At 37.6% G+C, this 13,987-nt stretch overlaps 1 protein-coding gene across 1 annotated transcript in view; it reads left to right on the top strand.

Annotated features, from left to right (window-relative positions):
* The first annotated feature begins 961 nt into the window (after positions 1-961).
* The window catches only part of LOC125227089 (piezo-type mechanosensitive ion channel component-like), a 74,370-nt gene continuing 61,344 nt past the window's right edge, over positions 962-13,987 (top strand). The window contains 2 exon segments of the mRNA XM_048131282.1: positions 962-1,172; positions 3,267-3,341. Of these exon segments, the coding sequence (XP_047987239.1) occupies positions 3,275-3,341 (67 nt within the window). The 5' untranslated portion in view covers positions 962-1,172; positions 3,267-3,274.

The raw sequence follows: 13,987 nt of genomic DNA, 5'->3' as shown, positions 1-13,987 counted from the left end.
ATCTACAGAATAGAAACACGCTCTCAATAAGAATTGCCTCAATTTATACTTAAATAAGCTATATGTGGAAATAGTTTTTAAGTTTTTAGTTCCACAGGAAGTGTTGGAACCCTCTCGAGCTGGTCTACCTCCAGCACATCTCGGACACTGGTGATCAAATATACCTCTATGAAAGAGGCGCGTTCCTAGCACACATTATAAGCTCGTGTAGGTAAACGCGTACCATGCTTGTATGAGTGAGATATGACAGGTTGACAGGCGGTAACTGTGAGGTAACCGGGAGGGGTTGGGCGGCGCTTTCAAAGGGGAGCGGGAGTGGCCATACTGTACGATGGTACTCTTTATTATACTGTGCCTAAAGTGTCACTGCGATGTGTCATTTATAGGACACCTGTATAAAACCAAAGATAGGTGGTGGCGCTGCAATCGGAGGCGATAGCAATTTTACAGAGTTTGCTCCTCTTAAATAAAATTGATACCGCTGATGTTTTACATGTATCACTTATTGTTTATAATAAAATTGTTGTCAAGCTGTCACTTTTGCCTACCTACATAGCGGAATGACGTCATAAGTTCATAATATGCCGTCTACTATTTCGTGGTGTTATAGAACAGATAAAAAAATTATGCCCTGGAAATAACACTTATCGACTGTTTTTTGTCTAACCTATCTTAATAGGTAATATATTTTTATATTTATATTCTATGGTGTACTTAACTGTTTTCATAGAAAAATGTCAAAATCTGTCAAAATTGTTGCCACATGCCAAACGATTTACATAGACGGTGGCGCCCCTATTATGTTCTACTCTTTTTTGCCAGGCTGTAGTTCTATTTGCCAACCTGTAAACTGATAGTTTTAATTAACATTTTAGTAGAAAAGTAAACATTCGTCTGGCAATAACATTTTTGACATCTAGTGTCACTGTCACATGTGTCAAAACTTTAAAAGTAAGCTTGAGTGTCATCTCGGGCGTGGATTGGATAGTGCGTTGGTCGGTGGTGTTGTTATTCAAAAATGTAGTCATGTTGTAAAATGTGCGGAAATTATTCAAATTATGCCAATTTCTCTTATCAAAGACTCCCATATTATAACGTTAAGTTTAAAGTGCTTGTGTGCTGCTGAAGTGACATAATTATTTGTTTACTTTAATCAGGATTTTTAGTTTAAGGTATGTTTCATGAAGTTTAGAGTTTTCTTATCGTTAAATGAATGAAACCGGGTTACAATTCATTTGGGTTCACATTTCTGATGTTTTCGCGATAATTTCGATAGTGACTTTATTTAAAGACGTTGTTTATAAACCTGCGTTTATTCAATTTTATTAATTTTGCAAATCTAACGGCAACAGCTGTGTTTTGAACAAATTTTTAATTTGAATACGTAACTAAATATCATGCCGGTCAGTAATGCACCTAGCAAATTGTAAATGACAAGATAGGTATTACTCATTATTTATTGACATTAAGTACTGCATATTTTAGTACAGCAAGGTAAAATAAAATAAGAACAAATATAAATATAAATATTGAGGACACCTTACACAAATAAACTTAGCCCCAAACTAAGCTAATAACTATGGGTGCTAAGCTACAATATACATACTTAACTAGATAAATACATACTTATACACCGTGTTTCACTTAACACTAAAAACCTGAAAACTGTTTGTTCAGAATCGAGAGTAGAATCGATTGAGGTATATCTTGATGGGGGTAATATTTTTTGTTTTAATTTGTATTATTAGTTATTGTTTACGTGCCCATTCTACAAATTCGTAATACAACATTGTGCATATCATATTGTTAGAGGTTGTATACCTTTTTCAGTATTTAAGGGTATTAATACTGGCTGGTTACTTGGACGATTTTTTTTTCTGCTACGAAATAGACGTTGTGCGTCAGTTTAAATTTAAAGTTTATCATAAGTCATAACAAACTGAACTCGTACCTAATTACAACCTTGTCATTTTGAATTTTAGGTTTAAATTTGCTTACTGAGTCACCTGTCCAATTTGAAGTTTACTGTGAGACAGGTTAAAGTGCTTTACATTGCCATAGCTGTCTATTGGTAAACCTTGTGTCGTTGCAGTAACGTACACAATTAAACAGTTTGAAGGCTTATGATGGTAGCTAGCAATTATTTTATTGAGTGTAGAGTTAAAAGCCGAGTAGAGCTGCACAGAAAATTAAAAATTCAATTTAAACAAATAATAATTATCAGATTAAAAAATGAACATTCTAGATACGTTTAAAAAAATAAAAATCAGTTGGGGTGTCTGAGGTTTTGAGTGATACCGGAAACACGGTGTATACATAGAAAACATCCATGACTCAGGAACAAATATCTGTGCTCTTCACACAAATAAATGCCCTTACCGGGATTCAAACCCAGGACCACGGCTTAACAGGCAGGGTCACTACTGGCTGAGCCAGATCAGTTGTCAACAAGAATCTAATAAGACTTTATTTTACATCTAGAATGTGCTTCATGTGCTTTACTATTATCAGCAAGGTTACCATTTTATGTAGAAATTATATTTATTTATACTAATTATGATAAAAATTTAATGTAAATTGACTTTACAAAAATTTGCCTGTTCCTAAATTTATTGAATAGAGATTTACCCCCTTTTTCATAAACATTCACTAAAGTTATTGAGCCGATAAAGTTTGTTTGTCCCTTTCTATCACACCAATACGTCGAAAAGGGACAAACGAACTTTATTGGCTTGATAACTTTAGTGAATGTTTATGAATACTGGGTTTATAATGCAAAAATAAAATGTATTTTTTTATATCGCGGAGACTATTTTGTTCAGTTGTGATAATATTTGCAAAAATAAGTTATTGTAACTTTAGTATATGCACTGTAAGATGTAAGATCGAAAACTGGAGCCAAAAAGTCCTCATGTGGCACCCCAGAGATGGATCTAGAGCTCAACGCCCACCACTCAAACAATGGGAGGACGAAATCATAACCAATGTAGGGCCTTTCTGGACTAGACTGGCCAGGCAGAGGAAATACTGGAAAGAGCTGGAGGAGGCCTTTGCCAACAGGCACACTGAACTACGCGACTTCATCTAAACAAACAACAATAAACACCTGACCATGTTCAGAAGAAAAGGCTATATAGATAGATAGAACTTTAGTATAAATAAAATATGGACATGAGGTTTTGATTTTGTTTACTAAACTATTGACTTTTATTATTTCCAAATATTTATTAATTCCAAATAAGACTACATTAAGTTTTTTTTTACAGTTAACAATATGCCCAAGCTTCAAGTACCAACAACATTTCTGGTGCGCATAGTGCTGCCACTTGGACTGTTAACCAGTAAGTGAATTTTGCTAATTATTATTTAAAAAAAAATCTTATATTATTATAGTTACGAAAGTAAGTCCCATTCCTATACCTATATTTTTAATCTTCTATATATCTATGATAGGTAGTCATTTATCTTTGGAACTGGTTTCAATATTTGCCTGTTGTGGTTTTCTAGAATGTGTACAGAAACGCACGTCGATAGTATTTGCGCGTTTGCACCGATGTATTTAGGTGTGCAAAGGCCTACAAACCACGCCAGACTTGCGTTCGAATCGCGTTTGTATCAATACAAAAAAACGCGCGTAAACGTTGCGCCGAAAAAACGCGGCTTTTATAGGCCCTTGTACAGTCAGCCAAGAAAGTGGTTATACCACTTTTCGGCTCTATGTTAAACACAAGGCTCTATGTTAAAGACCGTACGCGACGCCAGCAAGCGAAAGCTGCTGCAAAATGCCGTCTCTGTCAAATACTGAAGCAACGTATGAAAACCGCATGTGTACTCTCACTGTCCTAAATGCCTGAAATTGTCAGTCATTACTTTTATTTCACTTTGCCACATTTAATGACCTGACCTTTGAAACCGGCCGGCATTAAATTAGTACCGCCGTAAGTGCGAATTAACTGTCACCTATTAATTTAATGTCGCGGGTATCAACGTGTGGCAGTGACGCAACGCGCTACAATTTTTTACTCTTTTAGGGTTCCGTAGTCAACTAGGAACCCTTATAGTTTCGCCATGTCTGTCTGTCCGTCCGTCCGTCCGTCCGTCCGTCCGTCCGTCCGTCCGTCCGTCCGTCCGTCCGTCCGTCCGTCCGTCCGTCCGCGGATAATCTCAGTAACCGTTAGCACTAGAAAGCTGAAATTTGGTACCAATATGTATATCAATCACGCCAACAAAGTGCAAAAATAAAAAATGGAAAAAAATGTTTTATTAGTTGAGTAATGAAGTTGTTAAAAATTTTAAGCATTTGCCAAAATGACTTAAGTTCCTACTAAAAAAGAGGCGCTTACGACTGTTTAGAACTGCACTGACCATAATATTGCCCTAATAGGTCCAAAAAATGGTGTATATATACGAAAATAAAAAAATTGTGCCACCGACAACCAAAATCTGAAGTCTATTTGCTCTATCTCTTATAGTTTCCAAAATATACGCAAAATCTTTAAAGTACAAATCTAGTGTAGTCAGGCGCTCATGACCTTTTTGTATGGAAATGTCGAAATCCGACTCGCACTTTACCGATTTTCATAGAAAGTTGTGTTTTATTATAGTTTTAAAGGAGGTTTCTTGTTTTTAACCACCAACGCAAAAATATTATAATAATAATAGGTTTGACGCTTGACATTTCTGTCTGGCATCATAGCTCCCGAACGAATCAATCGATTTTGATTTAGTTTTTAATGTTTAAGGTGAATTCGTCGAGAGTTTTTTTTTGTACCACGTAGGTGGCAAACATGCATACGGTCCGCCTGATGGAAAGCGGTGACTGTTACATATGGACGCCTGCCACTCAAGGAGTGGCACATGTGCGTTGCCGACTCGACTCATTAGAAACTTGTACAAACCTGTACTTAGAAGGGGCCTGGGTGCCGAAGACTGAAGGAAGGAGGGGGAAGGAAGGAAGGAGTACCGCACCCTCGTTGAGCTCTGGCTGCCTTACTCACCGGCAGGAACACAACAATGAGTAAAGTCTAGTGCTACTTGATTGCGGTCTTTTGTAAAGCGGAGGTATTAGACTCTGCTCTACCTTAGAGTATATTCAATTTAGTATTAGAGTTATCAGTCAAGAAATTTAAATGCAGCGCCATCTATTATTAGTTTCGACAACTTTTCATGTGACTTTCCATGCCTAAAGGTTCGCACAAGTCTCAAGTCGCGTAAATTACTTAGTAAATTTTGCCGAGAGACGGCGCTAAATACAATAATACTCATTAGAGTACCTATACTTCTAGTCAAAGACATATATAACTCCGTATAGACAGATAAAGTCTAAGAATAAAACGTACTTACCTCAGTACCACACAGAAGAAGGGCTCAGCTAGATGGCGCTAATATTAATATTAACACGCTTTTATTAGGTCGTCGTGTATGTAACTAACTATGTAATGGAATTTACGGAGGCTAATTTAACCATCTTCCAAGGATCGTAGCGTAATGATAATTGGCAGCTGTATGTAGTTCTGATGACAGTACAATAATATGGTACTGTTGAACTGATCTGATGATGGAGCCGGAAGATATGAACTGGAACTACATGATGGAACATCGTATCATAGCTGTTTTTGGGTTTCTTAGAAAAGTCTTGTAATGAACTTTGACTACGATTCAAGGTCTGATGATGGAGCCGGAAGATATGAACTGGAACTACATGATGAAACATCGTATCATAGCAGTTTTTGGGTTTCTTAGAAAAGTCTTGAAATGAACTTTGACTACGATAAGGTTTCAAGGTCTGATGATGAAGCCGGAAGATATGAACTGGAACTACATGATGTAACATCGTATCATAGCTGTTTTTGCGTTTCTTAGAAAAGTCTTGTAATGAACTTTGACTACGATTAGGTTTCAAGGTCTGATGATGGAGCCGGAAGATATGAACTGGAACTACATGATAGAACATCGTATCATAGTAGTTTTTGGGTTTCTTAGAAAAGTCTTGTAATGAACTTTGACTACGATTAGGTTTCAAGGTCTGATGATGGAGACGGAAGATATGAACTGGAACTACTAAAAAGATCAAAGTAGTATTTAAAATAAGTTGGGATAGGGTTTTCTTGAAACCCTTAAGAGCAAATAAAGGGGGGCTCAGGGGCGATCGAAGCCCCCCACAAAAAAGACAGATCAACGTAGTATTTAAAATAAGTTGGGTTAAGGTTTTCTTGTGACCCTCCAGAGGAAATAAAGGGGGGGCTCGGGGGGCGAAGCCCCCGCAAAAAAGAAAGATCAACGTAGTATTTAAAATAAGTTGGGTTAGGGTTTTCTTGTGACCGTTTAGAGTAAATAAGGGGGGGGGGCTCGGGGGCGAAGCCCCGCATAAAAGAAAGATCAACGTAGTATTTAAAATAAGTTGGGATAGGGTTTTCTTGAGACCCTTAAGAGCATATAAAGGAGGGCTCGGGGGGCGAAGCCCCCCGCATAAAAGAAAGATCAACATAGTAGAGAATGCCTTAAAGCATTAGTCCGCCTTTTGTACTGCAAGATTTTCTTTTATCACTGCTTCCAGTAGTTCCACAGGTGGTAAATGATCTTTATTACTAGATTCACCTACTTTTATCAATTTTAAAGCACTAGTGGATAAAATGCGTTTTTACCCGCTGGTATTAAAGGACAAAACACGTGTTTCCGAGCTAGTGAGGGGAAAAATTCAATGTTGGCTGCTCGCGTGCGGTCCGTTTGTTAATGTAGGTAAGAATTTAGAATGGCGTCATTTTGTGAACATCAAAGGAGTGAGCCTTCTGTACTTGTACTATTATACATATATTCTGTGACAAAACTAACATCATGTGTTCCAAGTACAACATTCGAAATGCCGGAAAGTTAGTAGGTATCGACCGTAAATTGGCGAAATCCAATTTACGGTCAAATTAACACATGTGATGGACTGCCGTCTATAATAAATTGCCGCAATATGTGGTTGAAGCGCCTAAGTGTGTCGAACTTTAAGTACCTATCGCTTAAAAAATTGGCTGGTCGAGCACCCGTTTACACTTATGACAATTTTTTTATTACCTAATTAGAAAAATATTTTTGTGCATTTTTTATGTGAATATTGCCTAACTTTTTGTAATTTCAATCTTCTGTCTATTTATTCTCTAAGTATTATTGTTGTATTTTAAATTACACTCGGGCGGCGCGGCGCTGACGTCCGTTCCGCGTCTTACGACATGCTTCGCCTGAGTGTGGATAGTCTCCAAACCTACACAACTAACGTACGGAAATAGGTATATATGATAACTTTACGACATTTATTACCCGCTTGAACGACTGTTCGATGCTTATCGCGGCAACCTGTGCGGCACGATGTGTGCCAATTTCGCGATTTCGCATAAACTTCAAAGACTGAAACAAAATGAGTGCGCGCGGTTCAATATGGTGTACCTACACCGAAACACTCGTTACTCTCACGAATACTCATACAAGGAAAGTGGTAGGGACAGGGACCTTTGATTTGAAGAAACAGAATGGATTTTCCATGTAGCAATCCCTCGGGGTTATTTTTATGAAGCCGTCTCCATTACTTCTCTCACGTAAAAGGTACCCTCACATTGCCCTAGCTAGGCACAGTTGTGTTGATACGTCGGAAGCGTGAGCTCAGCTCGTTTTTTGCAAATAAAAACAAATCTGGCATTGAGACAACTAACGCGATGTCTGTGGTGGTTCCGCCTCCGCTCTTTTCTTTGTGAGAAAGCTAACTATAGTGTCGGTTGCTTTGCCTTTTCTTTTGATGCAAAATTAGAAAAGTTGTCGCTTTAATACATACCTACATAATATTTTAGGTGAATATTAAAAACATGCAATCAATCGATAATTTCGCGAGTTTCCAGGAATCTCTTAAAATACTGGTTAGGTAGCTATAATATTTTTATCACGGCGATGGCGGAACCGGCCGACGGCCGCGAACTGAGTTGTTATGCATGCTATCAAAACTCGCTATTACATCACCGACTTTTAAGTTTTTTATAATTTAACCATCACGATCATGGTTTTTGTTAAGTGAATTCATTGCTATTCTGCTCGTGTCATTAATCAGTAATCACATACTCACCAGCCTACTCAATGTCATACCTGTTTACTTTGGTCATCATGTAAAATAAATAGCATAAGGAAGAATCATCAATATTTACAGGATGATTAGTGCGAAACCTGAATACCTACTGTCTAGAGTGGAAAATTAGGCACTGTAAGAGATGCTTAGCTATGTTTACAGTGCATATTTTGAAATACCTTCTGGTCTGCGATATGACTGCAAATCTTTAATTTAATTTAAGTATTTAAGCACTTAGTAGTATTTAGTAGTTAGGTGGATGAACACTCTGTTATAATATGACGAAGCCTGCGCTGTGGATCTAAACGTATGTATTTTTTAAAGATTTCTTTTGTTCATTAAAAAATTGCTTATTTTTATAATATTCTAAAAACGAATAAAATTTTAGTGAACATTGACAATCATAATCTAAGTTAGTATCAGTTTGTATATTTTTTTGTTCGATTTCTCGTCATCTTGAGCTAGTTTTAAGTACTTATTATCTGTTATTCTACAAAATCCTTACGCATAAATATATAGGGCTGAGGTAAAATGTACTAATTAAAAAGAAATGTGGTAAAGGTATAAAATGTAAATGTTAATCATGAAATATACCCATTGTTTATTAGGTTTGGGACTAATAGGTAGGCGTAAAAATTTATAGCCTAGTTGGCATGGAATCCACATTGAGGCTAAAAATAAGTTTTGTAGACTTCTAGGCTTTCACTACTAGTACTTATTTCTTCAACCGAAGTTATAGATTAATAAATATTTATATAAATTTCAAATCATATACATATTTCATATTACATATTTTTCCTTTGATTTAAAAATATGAAATATTTATATAATCCCCTAATGATATTTTATAACTAGAAAGGTATAGAGAAAATAAACTGATATATGACAGTTATATGTTTATTAAATGCTGTTATCTGAGCATTTTAAATAATTTATATTTATACCTACCTAAAGTAATTATACCTACACACACTAGCTTTATGCAGTCAGTAAAGCTTACCATGGCGTACGCGTTTGTATGTAGTATATACATAAGAATTCTAATCAAATTTAGAGTTGTTGTATTTCTAGGCGAACTACTTTAGTAGGAGGTAGGGCATAGCGAATGATATTCCGCTTTGTGTGGTAGGGCACAGCACAGCGGATATCGTCTCGCTCGAATCTAGAGCAGAGCCCAACTGGGGTAGTACCTCCGCCTTACAGAAGACCGCAGCCAAATAGCACTAGACCCTACTCATAGTGTTGTGTTCCTGCCGGTGAGTAAGGCTGCCAGAGCTCAACGAGGGTGCGGTGTGCTGATGACGGGACGACTTACGGGACTAACTTGTTTCGTCTATTGTCCTTTGAGTCGTCGGCAACCCGAACCCTCCTTGGAACTTGTACACTCCTTTTTGCTGTGTACAGTCAACCAATTTGAATCCTAGGCCACTCTAGAACCCTCTCTCATTTAAGTCGTGTTCTATTTGCCATAAGAAGTCACATTGACGTTTAATGTGCAAAGGTTCTACAGTGGCCTATGATTCAAATTGGTTGACTGTACTTACTTAACACAGCAAAAGGGAATGTACAAGTTTCTAATGGGTGGCAACGCGCATGTGACACTGTTTGAGTTGCAGGCGTCCATAGGTTACGGTGACCGCTTTCCATCAGGCGGACCGTATACTTGTTTGCCACCGACGTAGTATATAAAAAAAAAAAAAACTTGCAGAACTATTTTGTAAAGATTGTACTAACTACATATTTGTAAGAGTGCCAAGTCTTAGCCAGAATATAAATTACAAAATTATTCTATCAACTAGTTGGATATTTAGCTTATAAATCTAATATTGTAACCAAAGCGACCGAACCTCGGTATTGGATTGAATAGATCCTACTGATCAGTTATCGAGTATCGATTAACTTTACGCACACTTTACGCATCATTTAGTATGAACATAGTTACGGATGCGTTCATATTGTGTATTCTGATCAAATAAAACAATTATTAAAAACTAAGTAGGCACTTACCAACAGTTACAACGTCGGCCTTTTCCGTACAGAACATTTTAAATAAATATTGGGGACACCTTACACAGATCAACTTAGCCCCAAACTAAGCAAAGCTTTTACTATGAGTGCTAAGCGACGATATACATACTTAAATAGATAAATACATACTTATGTACAGTCAAGTATAAAAATATGGGTGTACATATCTTACTCAAAAATTCTATCTATGAGACGATTATTTCGATACGTATTTTTGCACTTGACTGTACATAGAAAACATCCATGACTCAGGAACAAATATTTGTTGTGCTCATCACACAACTAAATGGCCTTACTGGGATTCGAACCCAGGACCGCGGCTTAGCAGGCAGGGTCACTACCAACTACGCCAGACCGGTCGTCTTCCTTTTTGGAAATCGTTTATACGAGTAAAGCCTGACCAAAAAGACATAACTATTGTCAGGGTGCTGTTACTTTGATTTTTGGGGTGACAGTTCAGTTTAGTATAAAGTTTAACAGTTTAGTAGTCATATATTTCTGGTCAGGCTTTAATTCAAACGCTTTCACCTAATACATTTTCCATAATGTCAGGCTATCACCTATTTTATCTACCTATTCTTATTTGCGATAATTTTGTCCTCCATACGCCACCAGGCATACATATCTTCATAAAGTCATAAAGTTTTGGCTTTGCTGTGTTCAGTTGAAGAGTTTCAGTTTGTGCACGCGTCGCATTGCGGAGAGATCCTCTGGGCGCGCCTGGAGGGCTCGGCAGTGCTGCCCCCGGTGACCGACTTCAGTGGCCTTGCCCGCGAGCCCTTCCAAATCACAAAATTTGCAAGCCATTTACAACACGCAAGCGACGCTACCCCGAGCGCTCTGATTTCAACTGCGTAGTAGTGCGTTGCGTACAGTCGGCAATAGAAATCATTTTAACCCATAATAATACTCTTCAGTATGCAGAATGACGTATAGCTCGCTGTTGCATTATCTTTATCTTTCACAGATATATAATGCATTTACAGGCCATAGTTATTAGTTTATACTCTATACCTATAAAAAACCCATTTATCACTCTTTAGCTCTACTCAAGTAGGGGTGCGCCAAAGTTCATATAAAATTGGTATATAGATTATTGGTAGTCCGAAAATGTTTCTCATACAATTTTACATTATAACGATCATTATTTATAACAATTTTATGTTAATAACTATCGTAACTTCGAATGACTTATGTTCATAATGTCATTCATCATAAATACATTTTATACTAATGTTAATGTTTATATAATTATTGATCATAACGATTGCGAGTAATATAATTTATCGTTATATTATTGTTAACAGAACAGAAATCACATGTGACAGTCCAGTTAGGTGCGACGACGAGCGTAGCGAGCGTGTTAGGTGAGCCGAGCAGTGACGAGCGGTGACCGTGAGCAACCCAGAAACGACTTTTTAATGTAAATTGTATTATGTCACTGTAAAAGCTCCAAGCGCGCTTCTACAAATGGCACAAGTTTTTCATAGAACTGCCCCAAAACTTTTTAAATAATTTTATGATGAATGATTTTCTTAAACACAAAATTATGAATGTTATTAAATATTTGTATAGAATTTATGATTAAAAATTTTCGGCTAAATGATTATTATGAAATTTATGAACAGTGATAGTAGTACTATTGATAATAATGAAACAAAATTATGATAAGTAAAATTATGAGTAATGATCATTCGGAGCACAAATCGGTATAAACAATAATTTTATAACAAATAATTTTATATGAGCCAATATGGACCCCTCAAGTAGAGCTGTGCTGTGAATAAAACTTGTGCTCGTTTCTAACAAATATTTAAATGCTATTGACTAATGTATCATTTTAATCATTTACATAACGATATAAAGAGAGTTTGGGCTCGAAATTAGAGCAAGAACACCACAGGTAAATTTTATATTTCATTGAAATGTGTTTGTCAATTAGCACCTAAACCAACAAAGTGTGACTTTAAGGTAACTGAACATGAATTGGTGGATGACTCATACCTAAAAGGCTATACCTACATAAAACTGAATTTATGTGGAGTCCAGTGTTGTGAAATCTGAGTCACGCCTTCAGCGTAATGAGAGTAGCATTCAACCATAGCGATATCCACACGGCATTCACGTGACCTTTCCTGGTTTTCGTTGGGATACGACTGTGGATCATGAAAACGAGTAGGTCAAATGAGTGCCATACTCGTAAAGGAAAATCCTGCGTGACCCGATTCCCCACGTGTCCCATAAATCCGACGATTTAGAACACTTCCACCTGCCCGGCCCTCTGTTTATTCCTGCGCCAGCCATGGCTAACATTCATGGATTTATTTGACTTCACTCGAATAAACGTTTACAGAAATGTAATAAAGCTGTAGGTGCGGTAGTTGAGTGGTTTAGGTGCAATGTGTGGTTCACTCCATAGCGTTCAGTTCATGTCCTACCAATGAGTTTTGATCTATAAGTTCCTACGTTGAGTGAGTCTGGCAAACCGTACTATACGAGGTAGGGCATAGCGAATGATATTCCGCTTTGTGTGGTAGGGCACAGCACAGCGGATATTGTCTCGCTCGAATCTAGAGCAGAGCCCAACTGGGGTAGTACCTCCGCCTTACAGAAGACCGCAGCCAAATAGCACTAGACCCTACTCATAGTGTTGTGTTCCTGCCGGTGAGTAAGGCTGCCAGAGCTCAACGAGGGTGCGGTGTGCTGATGACGGGAGGACTTACGGAACTAACTTGTTCCGTTTATTGTCCTTTGAGTCGTCGGCAACCCGAACCCTCCTTAGAACTTGTACACTCCTTTTTACTGTGTACTTAACACAGCAAAAGGGAATGTACAAGTTTCTAATGGGGTGGCAACGCGCATGTGACACTGTTTGAGTTGCAGGCGTCCATAGGTTACGGTGACCGCTTTACATCAGGCGGGCCGTATACTTGTTTGCCACCGACGTAGTATAAAAAAAAAAAAAAAAAAAAAAAAAAAAAAAAACCTATTTTAGCAGTAACATTTATGATCAACTATGAGAGTTGATGACATGACATGGTATTTAATTTATCAGCCATTGCTGACGCCTTTTCTTCTATTACACCATTTACACCCCTTGTTCCGGACTTAGCAGTAAGTAGGTAACAGTTGGGTCGAGTAGAGTAAAAAACCCTCCCCTACTAGCATAACTAAATAACGCGGTAATAAGATTCTCTGACTGTTCCCAACTGACACGCAACTCTTGCCATACATACAAAAAAGAAAGTATCGTGCCCAATGCCTGATGGTAAGCAGTCTCAACTTCTCAAGAGGTGCTGCTGATCCGCAGCCCGCTCATTGCTGGCAATCGTACACTGGTAGGAACATGTCACACTTTCACAGTAGGAAACTACACTACAGTGGGTAATTTAAGCGAAGCAATATTTAGCAAATTCACGGTACTTTAGTTACCATTTATGTAACAAAATTATATTAATTGCTCTTAAGTCGTCCTCTTCGGACCGATATTTTTCTATTTTAGTTTAACGACGCCGGTTTGTTTATAAAAACGTAATAGCTCTGTGTTCGCTTGAAGGTCGACGAGCTACTTATTATTTAATGTACATTTGGGAAGTGCTCAGATTATCAAGTTAGTTTTTCCTTCGTCAGGTGTCAGTAGTGTCTGCTCTCTCTTATCCATGTTTAGGTCTAAACTAGACTAGTTTTAGAGGAACTACAGAAGTTGGCGGAGGTAAACATGTGCTCATGCCATTATTTCGTATAAAATATATCTTTGAATTTATTTTTAGCTTCCGATGATATCATAGTTTATTGCATGCAAACTCGTTATAACAAAGCAGATGTATTCGATATGGATGGTTCGGAAATGGCGGGCGTCGT

Source organism: Leguminivora glycinivorella, chromosome 6 (genome assembly GCF_023078275.1).
Source record: "Leguminivora glycinivorella isolate SPB_JAAS2020 chromosome 6, LegGlyc_1.1, whole genome shotgun sequence".
Lineage (NCBI taxonomy): Eukaryota > Metazoa > Arthropoda > Insecta > Lepidoptera > Tortricidae > Leguminivora > Leguminivora glycinivorella.
This window is presented reverse-complemented; position numbering and strand designations above follow the sequence as displayed.